Source organism: Galleria mellonella, unplaced genomic scaffold (genome assembly GCF_026898425.1).
Source record: "Galleria mellonella isolate WM207_F2 unplaced genomic scaffold, CSIRO_AGI_GalMel_v1 utg537, whole genome shotgun sequence".
In the NCBI taxonomy this organism is placed as follows: domain Eukaryota; kingdom Metazoa; phylum Arthropoda; class Insecta; order Lepidoptera; family Pyralidae; genus Galleria; species Galleria mellonella.
The window spans coordinates 44183-65094 of NW_026442112.1; the positions used below are offsets into that span (position 1 = coordinate 44183).

Here is a 20912-nt window from a genome sequence, read left to right on the forward strand (position 1 = left end):
TAATCTATCCGTGTTTTTGCCAAATTTCATTTAAAGTTCGCAGGGCAGGGCAAATCCATTAGGGAGTGTAGGCAACTGTTTAGGAGTCTCTCATCAGCCAAAGGCCCCACGGCCCGTTAAAAATATTTCTTTAATTGCAATTACATGTGAAAATTTATATCTAACAAACCCTCAATGAAATTTTTTTTTAAATACGTCATCATATTTCAGTACATTTTGTTATGCGTTTCAAGACATATGTTGAATACTTAAGTAGAATATTATAGCAGTTAATAACTGACTTGAAAAGAGGAGATAGGGATAGGGATTGCATCATTTTATTGAAAAATATCTACCTGATTGCATATTATATTTCTGTTTATCTACCACAAGCATTTAAATACCTTCATATATTTATGTTACATATTCATATATTATTATAATTTTCTAGGTGAGTGCAGAAGTGTTTTATATATAAAAAAGTTGAGAAAAGATAAACAGAATTACTTTTAGTTATTATTTTATTTTTTTAAATATTTATTTATTTCATTCTTTGCCCATATGAACAGAAATATGAAGAAATTATAAGTAGTGTATTATATATGGATCAAGATTATTGGTGTGTTACATAATATATTACAATATAAACACTAGCATTATTTATCATAACTTTTATAGTCAGTTCAGGCGCGGATCCAACCTGGGTGGTCACAGTCGATAATCGGCCAAGTGTCGGAGTATAAACTCGCTCATGATCAATATAGTGTATTTGTAGAGAGATGTTTATAAAATAAATGACGACCTGACCAAGATTTTGTACAGTGTATAGTTCCATGTGGGCAAAACCGACGGGTGAATACTAGTAAATTAATAGACCTGTAAAATGTCAGTTTGTATTTTGTATAGTCAAGAAAGTTACTAAAATATTATATTAAAAGCATAAAGGCATTGGATATAATATCATCAGCCTAGCTTGAATAGATCGTCATAGCCTGACATCAAAGTCTATTAGGGTTGTGGGCGTGCTTATCGTGCCTAGAACGGTGGATCCGCGCTTGAGACTGTTAAGAGGTATGTTGATGTAAACCTGTTTTTACACTCTACTTATCAATATTTATAAAGGTTACTATTATTAGGTTTACATTTTTAAATGCACATAGTAAGAGCTTTCGTTTGATAATAAATTAAAATATTACATAACATTTAGCTTACTATATTAATCACATAACATCTTTGTAGTAACTACAAATATAGCAAATTGTTTCTAAGTATTAGTAACTAGAGATTTGCCTCGGCTTTGCACAAGTAGATAGATAGAAAGATAAATTAGTATTTCACATTAAAGTTTCAAAAATTTGCCTAATCTTTAAACTTTGGGTTAAAATTTTCGGACCTCGTGAGGATGTCTATTTTTTTTTTAATAATATATAGTTTTTTGTTCATCGTTGATAATAGGTATAGCTTTTTACAGGTAAAAGAATTTTTAAAATTGGTTAAGCATATTTTTGCGATTATCCATTACAAACAAACAATCACATCTTTTCTCTTTTTGTGGTAGATTAGATTGAGGGCATGTCATACTCGTCAGTAAGGATATAGCCAGTGGCGATGAGTAGGCAAGGGAAAACTGATAACTTTAAAAATGTCAACAAATCGATTATTAAAGGTAATAAATATATATTAAAGCTTACTATGTCAATTCATTTTCGATAATTTTAAATATAATATAGCCTACAAATTTTTATTCTACGATTCAGAAGCACTCAGCGTGTGTGCTTTTTTACACTTTACTAGGAGGGGCAGCTACCTTCCCCTCCTGTCTCAACATCCGATGATTATATTCGTCAACAGAAAATACTTTTTGTCATACATTGAAAACTGGAATACTAAAAGCAATGATATATTTAATTGCAAAAGTGTCATAGTCATAGAACCTGATTTTGAGCGGCATACTCAAAAATCGTTATTTTTCGTTTGAAATTAATCCATATGAACTAGAATGTGCTGACAAATTGTAAACAAATTTAAAATTGTGAAAATTAATATCAATGCTATCTCAATAAAACAACTTATAGTTTTCGTTTAAGCAAAACTCCGCAGTTTTCGATGATCAGTTCCGCTAATTTAATATTTTGTATGTCTGATGGTGAATCAGTTGATTTTTTATCACATTGATATAATAATTTTTGAAGTACTAATATTGTGGTAGACAGTGATGGGTGAGCTGGTATTGACGTGTCCAACACCTGTAATAAAAATACACAATACTGCAATGGAATCCAAGGTGGCGGTAATCGTTGCCTGTAAATAATGTAACGTAACATTGTGACGAGCACAGCAGTCCTCATTTATTGTTCTAGTTTGTCTAGTAAAAACGTATTTCAAAAATTCCGAAGCATAATATGAAATAGATACAAAGCTATTAGTGGTAGGTTTATATGTATTGTAAACTTTGACCTGTTTTTAACTGACTTCCTAAACAAAACTACGTCATTTATAAACCGATTTGGAAAATTCATTTTTTTTTACCCGAAAACCTAGATTTTGAATGAATTAACTGATTTTGCTGTGATTAAAGTCGATTTTTTTTGTGGAACCCAATTTTAAATTATTGATACTTTATGCTCTATCAATGTAAATTAAGGACCTAATATATAGGCAGAAAAGTTATAAGATAGATATTACGTAAGAAGATAATTAGATACTTACAGTATTTTGTAAGCGTTTGTAAAGGTGCGGAGAAATAGTAACAATCCATTCTGGTTGGTTGTTAGAATGTTCTAAGCTACGTTTCAATCTCTGGATTGTTATAGCTAATATTGGTGACAAGATAACTTCAGGTTCTTTAATTGAACCCACTACATTTTCTGCCAGTAAGTCATATCCCAAATGATATAAAGCTATAACCTGAAAAGATTATAATTACATTATTACATTTTCTATGAAATAAAGGGTATGTTTTATTTACGGCTTATTCAAAGTACAGTATTTGAAAAAATTAAGAAAAATATGAAGAATGTTCTTCAATTAGATTAAACTGTAAAAATTGGAATAAAAAGGTCACGAAAAATATGTCAATTATTATATAAATCCTAAAATAATAAATTAATATAAAAAAATATGAATTTCTAAACGAATACAACACAATGGGGAATTTCACATGTATATCAATTTTTATATGTCATTTCTATGACCATTTTGACTGGGCACAGGTCCCATAAATTTTTGGCACTTCTTTTTTCTAATCTGTATTATTGATTTAAAAAATTGCAATAAATTTACTGAGCAGACAAAACATTTTTATGTATATATTATATTAACACTTATGGGAGTTAATTTATCTATTTATGGCAGTAAATATTAAGCAAAAGAAATTGGAGTCGATTTTGATGAGCCATATCAATAAACCTATCTCTTAACCTAATACTTTAATTTGAGAATTTTACGAAATTAGTATTTTATGGATCACCGTAAACTAAAATTATAATAATTTGGTCTTATATCTATTGCAATTAAGACCGAATTATTATATTGGTCCTTAAAGATTTCGCTGTGGTATTAATTTAAAATTTTAATTTTACAGGTTTAGAGAAATAACGCTTCAAAACGCGAGTAAATATATTTCAACATTGTACAATATGAAAGTGTAAATTTGTTACTCAATCACCTTTAAATAAACGAATAGATTTTAAAGAAATCTACACTAATATTATAAAGAGGAAAGATTTGTATTTTTATGTGCAATAAACTCAAATACTACTTTACTGATTTGAAAAATTCTTTACCATTAGAAAGCTACATTCATCCTGAGTAATATACTATAAAATATCTTTTGTCGCGTGCGCTGCGGAAACTATTGTTTTTTTTTATACAACTTAGAATGGCAAACAAGCTGACGGCTCACCTAATGGAAAGTGGTAACCGTCGCCTATAGACATGAGCAGTACCATGGACATAACAGAGTATACTGTTTTGCTCATGATACCCCCCATGCGTTGCCATTTCTGAGGACACAGGTGTTATTTCTCTGTAGCCTATAAATTCACGCCATATCCCACCCTTCAAACCGAAACACAGCCATGCAAACACAACTGCTCACGGTAGAAACACGAATGGGACAGAGGTACCCAAGCAATCGACTTGTACAAAGTCTCCCTCTGGTAGGATTTTTTCTGGTGATGGAATAGAAGTATGTTCTACAATATTGAAGAAAATATCAATAACTACAAAAAACTTCGTGATACTATATGCCCAATTATTAACGTTATGTCACAATAACCCCTTTTTAAAATGTTGTAAAAATATCCACCTGTGCGTAGCTTGGACGGGCCGCTAGTTTGATATAAATACACATAAGATATTAATAACATTATTCTACGAAGGAAAACCGCGAATTACACTTACCTGTTGACGTCGTACAAAATCAATATCTATATTCCAAAGATCTGAAAGTGTTGTGATGTTATCGATCCATTGTACACATTCTCCATCATTATATTGTTTAAATGGGCCATTACAATCAACAGAGGTTATGGTTTCAATAGCAGCTCTAATCAGTTTAGTGATAAATTTAAATCGTGGATTTCTTATTTTTTCTGAAGCTTTCATGTTTATTTCTCTACTTAAAACATTTCCAGTGAGAGCATCGAATATGTATTGGTAATCGATGTCATATAACATATCCAGTGGCTTCGAGAATTTTATATTGAAATGACATTGGTAATATATCGTACATGAAATTTGATAATTCAGGTTTAATATATCGCTATTAATATTTTTTACATCCTGTGCAACTTCTACTAACGAGGGCGAACTATCGTCCCAGATTTTTTCAAACTGTATTATTTGTTTTTCTTGGTTGATTGACATTGTCAAACAACTCAAAAAATTACTCAAATATTCCGTTGTAATTTCCAGAAAATTCAAGAGATTTGTGTTGCCGAAGCCAATATCTTGCAGGCATAAAGGATCTTTCGGCAATCTGCCGACTTTATTCACCAAACGGCATGTGATCTCAAAGATATGTTTAATGTATGTAGACCATATTATAGACATTAGTCCTAAACGTAAATGTAAATCGGATATATTCACCAAACATGAATTAACTGCTTTTAGTGCATTGGTATTTTGCATATTTTTTTGCCAAGCCATTGCATACTCCCAGGACATGTTAGCGATTATATAATTGGCTGATGTACTCAATGGAAACTGGCGACATAAAAGAGAAAGCCATTTAAATATTCTGGGATTGTCGTCTACGAATTTCCGATTATTTTCTAGGAATGGATAAATAGGATTGCTATCATCGTCAGGTTCTACAGTATCAGAGTTTAAAGTTTGTTTATCAATCAGTTCATTAACGACTATAGCTTCCGGAGGTACACCCATACTGCAGAGCCACTTTGCTATCAATTCAGTTACAGAACCTTTACCCCTCGTATAAATGAACTTTAGATTAATATTAAAGTCCTCAAATTGTAGTTTCGGTAATATTTCTCCATTGAAGTTCTCTTTATACACTAATATTATGCTTAGAATGGAAATATCCTCAAGTTTGCCAATAAGTATACCCCATTTAGCATTTTCTTTTGTTAAAGACTCCCATGCATCTTCATCCGAGGAATTCCTTTCAAACAATCTTCCCACAGCTTTACAAGCCATCGCAACTACCATGCTTCTCAAGGGACAGGGCATATCAACAAGTATGTCCCGAACATCTTGCCACCAGGGTGATATTTCATTATATGTCATTCCTATAGCTCTCTCTGAAACTCTGCAAATATAATACAGGACGGCTATGAACTTTTCTATCACTTCAACATTAATATCTTCCAGAGACATGTTATTTACATGCATAATTACTAATTTCAGTATTTCTTTAGGATCAAAATGACTGTCAATTATCAAATGACTTAATTTTTTTAAATCATTCATTTTAAATATTGTTTTGAAAGCATCAGAAGCTAGGTTATTTAATTTTTCGATTGATGAATCAGGTTTCAAAGAAATGTATTTAGCTTGTTTTTCTAAATTAAAACAGGAAACAAATTCTTTGAAAGTACTTGTATTACAGTCAGCAAATTTTACTTTGGCATGTTGGTGTTCTTTGTAATAGTTTTCTTGTGATAACAGCAATAATTTTTCAAGGATACAATTGTCATCTTCTAAAAGATGAAAATTAGGCATAGATGATTCTTCTGCATATGATAAATTGACTATTACATTATTTTCTTGTAATGCTGAACTGTTATTTATCTCAGTGACCAAATCTTCCATATCATCAGTTATTTCATTATGAATACGCCTATAAAACAACGTTACAAGTGTTATATTCGTAAGGTAATATTTAAGTTCTTGTTCTTTTTCATTAATATCATGATTTGGTATGCTATTCCAGAAATAATTTACGCAGGACATAATGATCTTTGGATCAATATCATAATTTCTTATCAACATTTCTATACAGTGTTTTTTTAATTCTGTTGTTTTTAGTTCTCTGGCCCTTTTAACAATTTCATCATGGTAATTATCATAATCAGTGGTTGTTTTCTTAATATAATCCCGTAGGTCTCGCAAAGTGTGTAAATCTTTAGATCTTTGCGAATGTTCTCCATCTAAGGCATAGAAAAATGGGATGTTGAACCTTTTGAGTCTACCATCGGGGTCGATCAATACGCATTGAAATTCTGGTAAATTAAGTTTTTTATGAGTATAATTTTTCTCTGCACCAACCAATCCACAAGTATTGTAAATAAGTTGGCCATTTTTGGTAGCAGTAAATACAGCCACTCGATTTCCTCTCTGCATTAATCTTATATCTATTAAACCTTTTTTAGGATTATAAATTATTAGAAATATAGCTCTTTTAATTTCTTTAACAATTGAAAGTTGAGGTTTTTTGTTATCCATATCAAATATCTGAAATAAACAGTTTTTAGTAATGAGTTTAAGTTAAAAGTATCGATATTCCTATGGGAATGTGCCTTTGTCAAAGATATATGTGTTGGGATGAACACAAAATTATTTGACGATAACGAAAAGACAACGCAAATAGCAACTAACATCGTTAAGATTTTAAAAATATTACGGAAGTGTATTATATTCAATATGATAAAGTATCGTAAGAGTTGCCATCGTAAAAAATTGTCTTATTCAACTTATATGCTTTGAGTAAACATTGGTACGCTTTATCAAAGTTTATAATTTGGATCGAATTTATTGTAGCGATCGAACAAATTGTTCGACGAGTTATCTCTGTTAAGTGGATAAAAATATCTCCTGGTGTTAACAGCAAATAATTATATTATTTCGTCTACTATCCGGTCAAAATAGAGACATAAAAATGTATTAAAAAATAATTTTAAGTGGCAGAAGGGCAATAACTTTCTCTTATAGAAAAAATCTGTATCAAACAGTAGAACATAGCGGGTTAGTTTGCTATATACACGCATCGGGTCTTCTCTTCATCATCAATCATCTCATAAATATATATGTTATAAAGTAATTAATACCTGAACAAATGCACACTGCGCATCTCTGCATCCTTTGAAAAGTCTAATCAAGTGACCTCTTTTAATGTCGAGTACCGCTACACGACCAAAGCTATCAGCGACTGCAGCGAGCCGGCGGTCTGGTGATATTACCACCGAATTACCTTGTCGTTGTGTATCGTACAGACCGTTCCGCATAGACAGAGGTTCCGATCTCACCAACGGTTCCGTACTAGCTGCAGTATTTTCTGCGTTAGCACCACCGAGCCATCCTCTGTAGGCAACATCAAGTACATTATAATATTAGACTTTAAATCTCAATAAGTATAGATTTTTTAATGAAAAGAAGAGGGAATGGTAAATCAGGCGAGGTATATTGCTAATAATGGCGTTATATTATAACCAGTCATAGCAAGATCTTGAAAAAGAATACACTTTCTTCTTCAGTAAATACGGTGATACAGAGACAGTGATGCGTACCGAATTATCGCGATGACTCATTTCAAGACAATGCCACTCACTCCCCCTCCCCGATTAAAAGGATATAAATAAGGAATTAATAATAAAAAATTTGTCATTTGCATTTTGGGTGCCGAATAGCGATTCAGTTATTTACCTGAAGATGAAACACGTGTCGTAAAACGTGCGTGAAAGAAATGGCAGTCGGAGATTTATAGGTAAAATAAAAGGAATATGGAACTTCTGGTAGTAATAGTTGTAGTGTTGGCAGTAATACACACACTTATTGTAGCGGCAATAGACAAAGTAATTTAGATAACAGTTTCAGTAAAATAGCTATGGAGCTGTTAGCTCCCATTATTAATAATTTCTTCCCCCACTATAGTTTTATTAAGGGAGAAGGTAATTAACTAAAATGTTGATTCGTATCTAGTATGAATTACATTGGGTCATCATTGACTATAAATTCAAACTTGAATGAGGTCAGTATTATTCCGAGACTAGCTAGCATAATATAAATGTTATATATATATATATATATATATATATATATATATATATATATATATAAACAAAATTTACAACATCGCTCTACCCGCTGACATCGATGCTTATTTCTGCTTTAGGTTTGCTAGAAGAGAACTCTTGTAGAGTTAAGTTCGTCTTTGTCCATTCTTAGTCCATTCTCGCGGCATCAACGCTAGCAAAACTCACACTGTCTATTCGTTGAAATTACGGCGAGAATTTTAAATATAGTAAAAATTATGCAAAAACTAAATAATATTAAAGCTTTGAGTCGTTTATTATTTTTAACATTTCTATGAACTCTTCTAACAATAGATATTTTGACAATAAAAAAAAAATTTATACCAAATTCTGTGGAATTTATCTCCACTGACTTTAATAAAAGATTCCACAAAGTAAACACACTGTTTTCTTGGCCGATACTGTATATAAAGTTACTTGTATAGGCAAAAAAAAAATTTTTTTATGGGTAGAGAGGCAAACGAGCTGACAGACTACCTGATGGTAGTGACTATGGTGCACACAAATACTTGCAACATGAAGTTGTAACTGAAGCGCAATGGGCTAGACATGTGTCTAGCAAAGATTAGACAGTCGATAAGGAAGAATGGTTCTTGAGTAGCGACCCCGTACGAGCAAACGCCTTACTGGATGGAGCGACGACCTCAAATGCTTTGCAGGGATTTAGTGGAGCACGTGGTCCAGGACCGTTCATAATGGCAGTCTATGGGGGAGGCTTATGTTCAGTAGCGGACAGTAACGGATAATACGATGATGATGAATATGAAAAGTATAAGGACATAGCGAATAAAAAATATTAGATTGTCAGTAGCTCTTAATAAATGGAAAGAGGGCATTTTTTAATTTAGTATATTAAACAAATGAATCAATTTGTTCTCTTCAAAGAGGATTTTGTCCGTTTGTCCATAAATAGTTAGAACACTTACGGTAAAGCTGATTTTATCTTGTTTGCTACTGCTCTAGCAACATCTTGAAGGGGGGGCGTTGTGCCCCCTTCGAGTGCATAATGGAAACCTAAATATGGTTTGTTGCCAGCTCCAAGGATTAATGAGTTGACTGGGGGAATGGATCTATACCTGTAAAATGAAAATGAAGAAATTGTATATCATAATAGCTTTAACTATAAAAAAAAAAAACTTTAAAGGAGGCACAGTATAAGTAGGTATATATCATAAAGAATTGTAGTCTATACTTAATTATTTATTAATTAAAAATATTGTCTCTCTATTAATAATACTCATCTATTACCCTTTATTTGTACTAACACCTACGTAATTCATTTTTATCACCCAGTATATCCAAGTGCTATAGTTAATAACCTTATACTTAAATTAACCTAGTTAATTCAAGAACTACAGTATAACTAGAATATACCATTATCTGTAACCTAATCATGGCGTTAACAAAATCAACAATCAAAACCATAAATAAAAAAAACAACAGTTTTTGTAAAATTATTGTTATTTGAAAATTTTTCAATTAAGTTTATTTTTATTATGCGTTTAAAGGTATTCAAGGTTCACTGACAATTGTCATTTAGTTCATATTTAATTATAATGTCAAACATGGATGCTTGCAAGACAGAATATACATGTTCTTACTAATATTATAAATGTGAAAGTTAGTAGTATAGCCAATAATAGTATTGGCATATTTATTTTCCAGTGGGATTAGCCCCATAAAAAAGGTGCATATTTACTCTTAGAGAAGTCTTTGCAAATCTTTGTCATATATTGTGGTGGGCACAGTCATGTTTAGATTAAATTTAAAAATATACTTACCAAGTATCATAGCCACCATAAGTTGATGCTGCTAGAAGGTGATCATATGTATTTTTCAGTTCAAGGCCCACAAGTGCAGCATCATTGATAATTTCTTGTTCCGAAAATGTCCACTTTCTAATGTTTATATTACGACTATCAATGGAGTAGTCATTAAGGATTCCAGCTTGAACTATAAATATAATATATAAGACAATAAAAATAAAACATTAAAAATAAATAAAAAATTAAAATAATATAAAAATATCCAAATTTTTTATTAATAATAATAATAGATTTATTTTCTTTTCATAATTCCTCATAGTAAAATACAATAAGACATGCTTATATTAATCGAATTATAAATTACAAGCTAGTAGTGTGTCTTTGAAATGGAATAGGTGGAATGGATTTACATATAACATTTAGCGTGGCATATTGTTTCAGAATGACGTCTGACGGCCTACCTGATGGAAGGTGGTATCCATCCCCTATAGACATGAATAGTACCATGGACATAACAGAGTATACTGTTTCACCCGTGATACTCCCTATGCGTTGTCATTTTTGAGAACTCAGGTGTTATTCCTTTGTACGCTGTAAATTCACTGTCATATCCCACCCTTTAAGCTGGGGGGACAGGGATTGTTAGTAGTGAGAACCAACAGACCCATTACTAGCAATATACTCTAACAGGTTGACCTCCATGTAGTTCCCCCAGAAAACCATTATGGTTAATTCTAATTGAATTCTTCACAATAGGCTAACTGATCTGCTTTCATCATTACCTATCATCTCTCATTGGTGCTCCACCAGTGTATACCGATAGTGCAGGCGGGTTTACCATTCTATTATCACCTATTAAAAAAAAACTTCAAATCGAAACACAACCATGCAGACACAACTGATTTTGTACAAAGTCTCCCTCTGGTAAATATTACTCGTGTTGTAAGGTTCACTATAAAATGATTGAACATTTGTTCTTATTTTAAGAAGGTTGTCTTACAGCCTATACTAGACAAGTAGAATACTAATAAGAAATACTAGATTTTTATTATTATATAATTGGTTTTTATTATTAACTTTTTTATTTTTTATTATAAATTTTTACTATATCAGCAAAAATAAATAAAACTATTAGGTAATTTAGAAATTTCGTCTTATATTATGTTTAATTACAAAAATTACATTCGCGATTTTAGCGCCATCTAATTTTTCATGTCCAATTTTGTTTAGTGACCAACCACCTTAATATAGTTATTTAGTGTTGATATCTAATTGACTTTTATTTTGATAACATAGTACAGTACTAATGTAACATTTGTTTACCTCTAGCTAATTGAGCTTTAGCATTTTTTAATGTCTGAAATAAGCTGGCTCCAGTAATAATACACTCGCAATTTTGGAACAGAATATGTACATCATCTGGTAATGTTCCATATGTTCCAGTGTGGCATGAGATCCTCATAACAGGTTTGTCATCAAGTTTTTCTAGTAGCAACAAATGGCCAGTGTTAGTATAGAAACCGACAGTGCCATTTTTAAAACCGACTATGATACAAAACCAGTCTGGGCCATTCTGAAATAATAAATTAATTCAAAATAAAGATTTTCTATAGCTAATAATCTAATATTAAACTTGAAAAAAGGTGGGGTTACAACTTTGACTATTTTGTCAGTGTATTTGTATATGGTATTGTAGCTTCCAACAAATTAATCAATTTCAGTGTTCTGTCTTAAAGATGATGAGATTATTTAAAAAGTTTAGAAAAGGTTAATTTGATTAATAACCAAATTTTTATATAATTTGCATTATTACTATTACTACAAAAAATATAGAAATTTATAAATAAAAAATTTTTAATATAGGTACTCCAATCTTACCTAGAAACTTTACTATTTATAATATTAGTAAATATCTAAGTTAACAAAATTGTAAGTCAACAATGTCTGTACTCCATGTATAAACATTAATATAAAAAAAAAATTATTAGTGTAACAATTGCTGGGAGACCAAATAAAGATAAAAAAATAAAGTTTGTAACATATAAGTAGCTGAATAGATTTTAATAAAATATTGTATATCATAACCGTAAAAAATAAGTAAAGTAGCAGGTTAAAACCAGTAATATTATAAAGTGATCCTGTGTAAAAATATTTGTTACTTAATTATAGTTAAACACATGCATTAAAAAAATTTGGTATACAGATTGACTATGGTTTTGGTTAAAATATAGAACAATTTTATCCTAATTTATGCAAACAAATTCACAGGTAAATTTAAAACTCTAGTCTTTTATGTGCATCTCAATAGTACTTTTTCAAATAAATATGTATTTTTAAGGAACTTTATTTTACAAGCAATTTATATATAATACACCATTTTGATTTTAAAAGCAAAATTGTTAACATCAATACAAAGGTACTCTATTTTATCAATAGAAGTTCCAGATGGTTGTTATTTGCACACCTGTGAAGATTGTTGTGATGGACAGATGGGTAATGCTAAGACTACAGTTATGTCTGCAGGTAGTGTTCCACTCCATACAATTAAAAATGTGTTGCTGTCTGTTGAACTTATCCACTGTGAAGTGAGCAGGCATAGACGGTTTTTGTTACCAATGGCAAGTAGGTTCCCACAGGAAGATAATGATACTGAACATTGAGATAGCCAATTTGTATCTGAAATTTAACATAATTGTTAGTTATTAAAGTAGTTGAGACTGTAAACCAGATTTCAATAATAATAGGAAAATATTTTTCAAAATTTATTCAAGTTACAATATATCATACAATAACACGATAGGCTTTTCGTCAATTGCAATTTTTTTCTATTACATTTTTATTCAGTTTTTAATGAAACCTTGTAATTAATCACTGGATTAACGAATATAAAGATTGTTTTATTGTAATATAATGAATGACCTTCCTTTTCTGGTACAAAGAGAGCTCGAGCTATACTTGAAATATCACCGCAGTCAGCGATCTGTTCGACTTCACACGACATTATTTTATGGAGAAAAGATTTAGCAGCAAAGATTTGAAATATTCATTGTTGTTATTCTTCTTTTTGTTTTAGAATACACCCACCATAATTAGTATTGAGATAGATATAAAAAATTATAAAGGTAAACAAAAACGTAGACTAACTGCGTTGTGACATATGATATCGACAGACAGAAGAATTGACATTACTATGCATGATACTATGATAAACTACTGACAGTTTTGATTATCCTTAATCTATGTTGATTGATTCCTGCGGTACTATCTGAATTTTATGGTTGATTAGAATTACTTTGTTTAATACGTTTAATACCGTTACTACATATTATAATGTAGTGATTACTTGCTCTGTGGTTACCATTAGAATGCGTGTTATTGCCAACATTTAATATTGACTACTATTATTATTATTAGCAAAGATTCTACGACCTTTCGTTTTCCTTTTAGTTATCAATCTTTGATCGTTATTTAGTCTATTTACATGTTGCGACACATGTTTCATGTCTAAGCGATGACCTCTTACCTTATATTGTGCAGTCTGGGCGCCAAGCGGACATCTCTAGTTCCAAGCCGGTACATGATATCCATTAATTGTTTGATGATGCTTCGTCTAGAGGTAAAATACATATTGCAACATGTGCGTAGACCAAATAATGGTCAGAGATTGTTGACTAATAGGGAAGGTCGTAGAACTTCTATAATATTAGTCAATTTTCAAATGTAGGCAGTCATATGTATAGGGGAGACCGAGGAGAATTGAACCAAAGGTGGGTTGAAGCGATATAAATTTCTCGGAACCTAAAAGGACTAGCAAGTTGGCAACTTTGCTAATTTTCTCTTCCCGCCACCCGCTCGGGCGCTCAGTATTCGTCCATGCGCCATGATCAACGCTTACGCCGCTATTAAATGTCAGGTGAAAAATTAATAAAAGTAAGTTTTCATTATAATAATATCTTCATCTAAATTTTTATTAATTAACTGTTTTAGCCTAAGTGTATTATGATATTTGCCAGCTTATGAATCTAAGATTTAAACTGTAATAAAGATTTTGCATGACTGTGTAGTGTAATAAAGTTATGTCCGCTCAAACCTAATGGCAGCCGATTTCTGTGCCCTGGGAGAGTTGAAACAGCCTGTTTCAACTCACCTTGTTTGCATTTTGTTATGCATTGGTATTTTGTTTTAAGTAGATTTTTCATTTGTAACGGTATGCTTTGAGCTTAGCTTAGGTTTTAGGATGCCGAACGAATACAAACGGAAGACTGACCGAGATATGGCAAGCAAAGAAATATATGAACTAACCGCTGAAGAAGTTATGTTACGTAATAAAACTCTTCATGATGCTGCCAAAAGTTATAACTTAACCCACACATTGCTTTATAGATACATTAAAAATAAAAAAAAGCCTACGAAACCAATAAAACAACCAAACTACCATCAGTTGGGTATCATAGCCCTACAGAATATAACTGCAGGATTTCTGGTAACTGGATTGTGACCGCTCAATACAGACATATTTGGCGATGACGAGTTTTTACCCAATCAAGTCACCGATCGACCGTTGCCATCATCAGTTATGCAAGAAAATTCTGTTATCCAAGGAGAAGAAACTGAACTTTAAAGTGAAGATAATCGAACTCGAAGTCCTTCGGTCATTAATGCATTGTTAAATAATTATTCAGGTTCTGAAACGGATACAAATGTAGCTGAAGTATCATCGTATCCACTTAATATTCACGATATCGTTCCTAATAATGACTTCGATGGTCCTCACACTGATAACATCAGATAGCCCCACCGTTTCAGCTTCAATCAGATCCACACTCGGTGTATTCTCTCCAGAAACAATCCGACTTTTACCGAAAGCAGTTCCTAGGAAAGGTACACAAAATAGAAAAAAGGTAAATTTTTTTTATACAACTTAGAATGGCATACAAGCTGACGGCCCACCTGATAGAAAGTGGTAACCGTCGCCTATAGACAAGAGCAATACCATGGACATAACAGAGTATACTGTTTCGTCCATGATACCCCCATGCGTTGCCATTCCTGAGGACTTAGGTGTTGTTCCTCTGTAAATTCACGCCTTATCCCACCCTTCAAACCGAAACACAGTCATACAAACACAATTGCTTCACGGTTGAAACACGAATGGGACAGAGGTACCCAAGCAATTGACTTTTGTACAGTCTCCCTCTGGTAAAAATCAGCCATATTAACTAATACGCCAGTGAAAAATGAAATAGCAGCAATTGAAGCCAAAAGAAATAGTAATAAATTAAAAAGCCATCTATTTAACCTGAAAGAAAAAACTGCGAAACCAGTGAAAAAATAGTAAAATCAGCAAAAAGAAAAGCTAAGAAAGGAAAGACAGGAAAAGCTAGTAAAATAGGAGATAGCAGCAATGATGATGACGAGCACTGCTTCTGCAGAGTTTGTGTAGAACCGTTTTATATTATATATATGGAGTGTAAGGCATGGGCGCACCTGGAATGAACTGAAGGCGAGATGTCCTATGGGTGCCATAATAATTTGTTTAACTAAGATTGTTTTATTTTTTTATTTTCTATAAATTTCAATGTTTAATTATTTGCTATTTTTTTGTTTCTAAGATCTCAATATTATAACTATGAAACTGATAGTACAAATTAAGGATAATTGTAATTTTAATATAACATTTAGGTACTTTCAAATCTGTGTTTCTTAATAATGGATTGCTTGCAGATAATAATTGTTTCAACTCTCCTAGACCAGTGTTTCAATTTATCTCAGTAAGAGGAGAGTTGATACAAAGTCACTAGTTGTCTTTAAGTCAACTTTTTATGGATAAAAAAGAAGTAGTAGCAGTTTTTATCCTAAACATTTATTAGTTAGATAAACAAGGTTTCATTTAGTATAATAAAAGATCATTTCTATCGCTTAATGAAAAAGTTATGGGTTTCAATATAAAAAATGGTTCAACTCTCCTCGGTCTCCCCTACTAATGATGGTGGAATTAAATCAAATATTTCAAATCAAGTAACCAGTTATATGAACTACCGCATAATAACACCTAATACATTAAAATATTTAATCCATGTTGATTTGTTTCTTGCAGCTTACAATTATTTGTTTTTTTTAATGTTTATAATGGAATGATAATTCCGTCTACTTTATAGAAACATAAATCCTTGATCGAAATACCGTGGCGGGATAGTAGTGAATGATAATAGGTGAATATGAAGACAGTTTAGTTATCTCATTGCAACGAATTCACCAGGAATTAATTAACCATGATGGATTATGACAGGGTATATTGCTAGCAATGGGGATTAATCTCCTCGTTACTAACAATCCTTTTATTCTCTGTAGTTACTTGTCATCTACTTATTCTAGATTGAGTTTCATTGGAGTCTTTTTATTTTGTAAGCTTGGTCTTAGGTACATAGGTAAAAGCATATTCAATATCGTTGTGATAGTTTAAGTGGATATAATTGTGGGTAAAAGTTAGTAATAAATAAACAACATCCATTGCTTACATATAACGCGCACTTTACATAGCTTATGTTTATGAAATAAATGTCTTAATTTTTTGAAAATGAATAAGTATCTAAATTATCTTTGGAGCAACGAATAAACCTAAGTTTCATTAGGTCGAGTATCAAGTCTATAGAGGGCGCTGTCCGGCGGAGGGCTCTTGTCTGTCTCCCACTTGAGCATTCAGCCTATTATCACCCACACAACCGCTGTTATTCTTCTGAGGTTGTTACTGAAACTTAGACCTTGTTCATTGGGTATTTAAAATGTTCTATTATTTGAAAGCGTTTGTAAGTAGAAACCCTTGTGTCTGGACCGTTGTCTTTTTTCTATTGAAATGTGTCTATTAAAAATGTGATGGTCTTATAGAAATGTAGGTAGATGTAAATAGAATTAATCATGCAACTCAAAATGCAATAAATATAGGTGAAGAATGAAAGGAAGATGGAGAGAGAGAGAGAGAAAGAGAGAAATATTTTGATTCAAGAAACTTAATCATTGTTAATGATGTGCGTTTGCGTTTTGATGATGAACGGATGATATGATGATGATGATGATGATGAATAAATACACATAGTATTTGAAGCGATTTAACTAGGGTAAATAAAAATAGATAATAATTTGAAGCGTTGATGTAATATAAATTTGATGTAATGAGTTGAAGTTTTGTTTTGCGAGTGGGTTACAATTTTGAAAACCTGAAAGGTCATGTAAATTTCTCCTGCGTTATGATTGGCGTTCTCGCGATGTCGTGATGAGCGGCTCTTGTGACTGGTTGATGTTGTGTGTGATTATCTATTAATAACTTAGCAGTCGTCCATTGGCTTTACCGCTGAAACCGCTTCATTATACGCAGGAGTGAATAATATTGATGGCATATTGTTAATGCTTTAACAATCATTTTTGAAATGTTATTTGTTATAATTCTACCGCCCATTCGGAATGCAATTTCAGCTAAGAACAGACAAGAAAACTAGCCGTTATCCACTTTTTCCAATACTTCAGTGTTATTATTATCTTTAATTTGTGCGAATATAAAGTATTAAGCATTACTATATTGTAAAAATTAATATATTAACATGTAAATAGCATCGGAAAAAAATTATAAATTAAATTAATTGCAGTGTCCAGAGCAGCCTAGTCTCAATACTAGTACAAGCAGCGACTTTTTACCTGTTAGACAGATGAGCCAGCCATCACTACGTTCAATCCTATTTTAGGCAGCTCGGCTTATCACGTCTTCACATGTCTGGACATTTTACTGAGCATGATTTACTCAAGACAGCCAACCACGGCGTAGCATATGCACAAAGCCGCAAAGTAAAATAAACTTGGAACTTTGAAAATTAATTTGTTTTATTTTAGTCAGGTCTTCATAAGACTGTCGAAGGAATGAGGGTATTGAGGAACATATATATATTTATATGTAGTATTTTAAAATAAAAAAATAACAAAGGAGTGTTGTTTTTTGTGGCACGGTCACGTAACGTCTATTTTTTTAAATACTCCATCTATAAAATCATGGCCGAGTTACTTACGGATCCAAGTGTGTACCGAGATGTGTATGCTCATGGTTCGTTCAATGTAAGTACCTACTTGGCTGACAATTTTCCGCGCTGCTGGTTCCAGCAACTACTATATTCTGATCGTTTAATTTTCTATAACGGAAAATACCATTGTGTAGTGACTAGTACGAGTATAAGTTAACATTATTTTTTTAATTGAATAAATCTTGCTTTCATCTTAATTATATTTCTGTTATGTCACCTAAGCTTATTTATGTTATGATAATAAATAAAAATTTGGTGACATTAAGATTCATTTTTTGTGGTCTTGAAGTTAGTATACGTACGAGCATGAATTTCAAGAAATATTAATCGATTTGATGAACCAGATGTTTAAATTATAGATTTTCCATGTTGTGATACTGTAAGAGTAGGTACCTACTCAGTAGGTATTTACATTACTAAGTTTGTGTATAATACCTAAACATAATATTGTACATAACAAAATTGAAAGTTCTACATCAAAACAATGCTGTTATTCTATCTTAATATTTCACTAATATTATAAATATGAAAGTTTGAAAAGATGTTGGAATGTTTGTTACTTCATCACACTTATAAGGCTGAATGGATTTGAATGAAATTATTTATATATGTAGAATAACATATAGAATACTTATTAACCTAATTAATGCGGGCAAAGCCGCAATTATAGATACGAATTCTTTATTAAAATTATTGAGTAAGGTATTCATTAACTAAGATTACTATTTAATACCCAGTAATATTACTAATAATACTTTTTAAAAAAATATACAAAAAAAATCGACTTATTTTTAATCCCTATTGGCATACCGGATAGGCGCTATCTGGTATGCCTAAGGAGATTAATTTATCTAGACCCAAACTAGGTGGATTTTTGACAACTGATAGAATAGACACAAATATATTTTATTCTGTAATAAATAAATATTGGTATGTTATAAGAATCGAAGCCGAACAAGCTATAGCTCTAAGGTTGTCAAAATTGTATTTATATATACTGCTGCTGGAATATTATATACATATATATGAAGGCAATGTGATTATAACTATTGAAATAATTAAATAAACGTATAATACCCGGAATGATATGTACCTGTTACCTTTTGGGTAGATTAATAAAAAGACATGTTTTACTATTTTTATTAGTGATATTAAAACAAAATTTAAAACATAAGCAACAAAACTTTCTCGTCTAAAATGAACAAAATTTTTAGCAATTTCAATACTCATAAATATTTATTCATTCTTAGGGCAGCTTAGGTACGTTTATTGTTATTTGAAATATTCATAGAAAATATAAACTTATGTTTTTAACCAACAGATAGAGAATCATAAAGACTAATAATCCCGGACGGTTTCCAAATTTGGAATTTGTTTTATTATTTCTTTTAACAATTGTTCATACCATTGATAATCGACGGTATCCCTTATCTGTTGTCCTTTTTTAGACTAATTGCCGGCTGCGTATTCGGTATTGTATAGAATACTTGATAGAAATAGAAATGAATCATATTTATATACATATTGTCTAAATGTTTTAAGCATTGTGTACATTGCCTAAGTATTTTATAAAATACTGAACTATACGGAATACTAGTAACATATTAATATTATCAGATTGCCTGACGATCACGTATTATTCATAATGACCAGACAATGTGACAATGACGTTTAAATAATAATTAATTACATGGCCTGATGTAGCTTGTCATTGTTCATAATGCTTGGTTGGTAAATATACACAAGTTATACTGCTGATGTCCTCATTTTAAAGCGGTTGTTACTCTTTCGTGTAATTACTGATAGGATTAGTATGTATGTTAATTTGGAACATGAATAATTTATATCTAAACATATAGGATTCATTGTATAATGATTCGCACAGGTGAAGCCGTGGGATATTGTTGCAAATTACTAAGATCTAGGGATCCCGTAGTAGTTTTTATATCCGTACAGTAGTTTTTGCGTTTTTAATAGTAGTAAGATATAAAAATATTATATTGTTTTATCGCATGGTATAAGTCATGGAAATTTTTAACATTTCTGAAAAATACTTTTGATGAAAACGAAGTAATTTAGGAAAAACAAAACAAATTGTCTATGAGGAAAAATATTTCGGTACCTCTGTATTCTGCATTAGTCCAATTAGAATCGAGACTTAACTGAAACGATCTCATTTATAAATAAAATGAATGGCGAATTGTATTGTAAAATACCCTCCCGTTAATTAATTCGGTTTTGCTGATATTATAATTTTTTATTATGTATTTAAGTATGAGTACATTAATATGTTATAATACTCGAATAAATTAAAATTCATTCTGTGTAAGTGTATTTATATATAATGATATAAATATAACAAGTAGGATCGGCAGCAATTATTTGTCCACTGTTGAATATAGGCCTCCCCCCATAGATTGCTATAAGAAACGGGCCATTTCTTATGGCAGTTTACCATTGGAGGATTTTGCTAGTAATTGCCATGCTTGTTGGTGAGTTGACAATCGCAGTTTGGCTTTAGGTGATATTTGCATGGTACTGCTTATGTCTATAGGCGACGGTTACCACTTTCCATCAGGTGGGCCGTCAGCTTGTTTATCATTCTA

General features: G+C 31.5%; 1 protein-coding gene across 2 annotated transcripts; it reads right to left on the reverse strand.

The window, feature by feature from the left end:
* Positions 1 to 482: 482 nt before the first annotated feature.
* LOC113513368 (rab3 GTPase-activating protein regulatory subunit) lies at positions 483 to 18161 on the reverse strand. 2 transcript variants are annotated; one of them, XM_052898699.1, is made up of 9 exons: positions 17930 to 18161; positions 12705 to 12916; positions 11564 to 11813; positions 10256 to 10427; positions 9401 to 9550; positions 7491 to 7743; positions 4384 to 6897; positions 2689 to 2886; positions 483 to 2225 (listed from the first exon to the last, which is right to left on the reverse strand). In XM_052898699.1, the coding sequence occupies exons 3-9, from the start codon at positions 11700 to 11702 to the stop codon at positions 2049 to 2051; spliced, it is 3603 nt and encodes a 1200-aa protein (XP_052754659.1). In that variant the 5' UTR covers positions 11703 to 11813; positions 12705 to 12916; positions 17930 to 18161; the 3' UTR covers positions 483 to 2048. The 2 variants fall into 2 exon arrangements, with proteins under 2 accessions (XP_052754659.1, XP_052754658.1); XM_052898698.1 differs by lacking the exon at positions 17930 to 18161 and adding an exon at positions 13160 to 13388.
* Positions 18162 to 20912: the final 2751 nt, after the last annotated feature.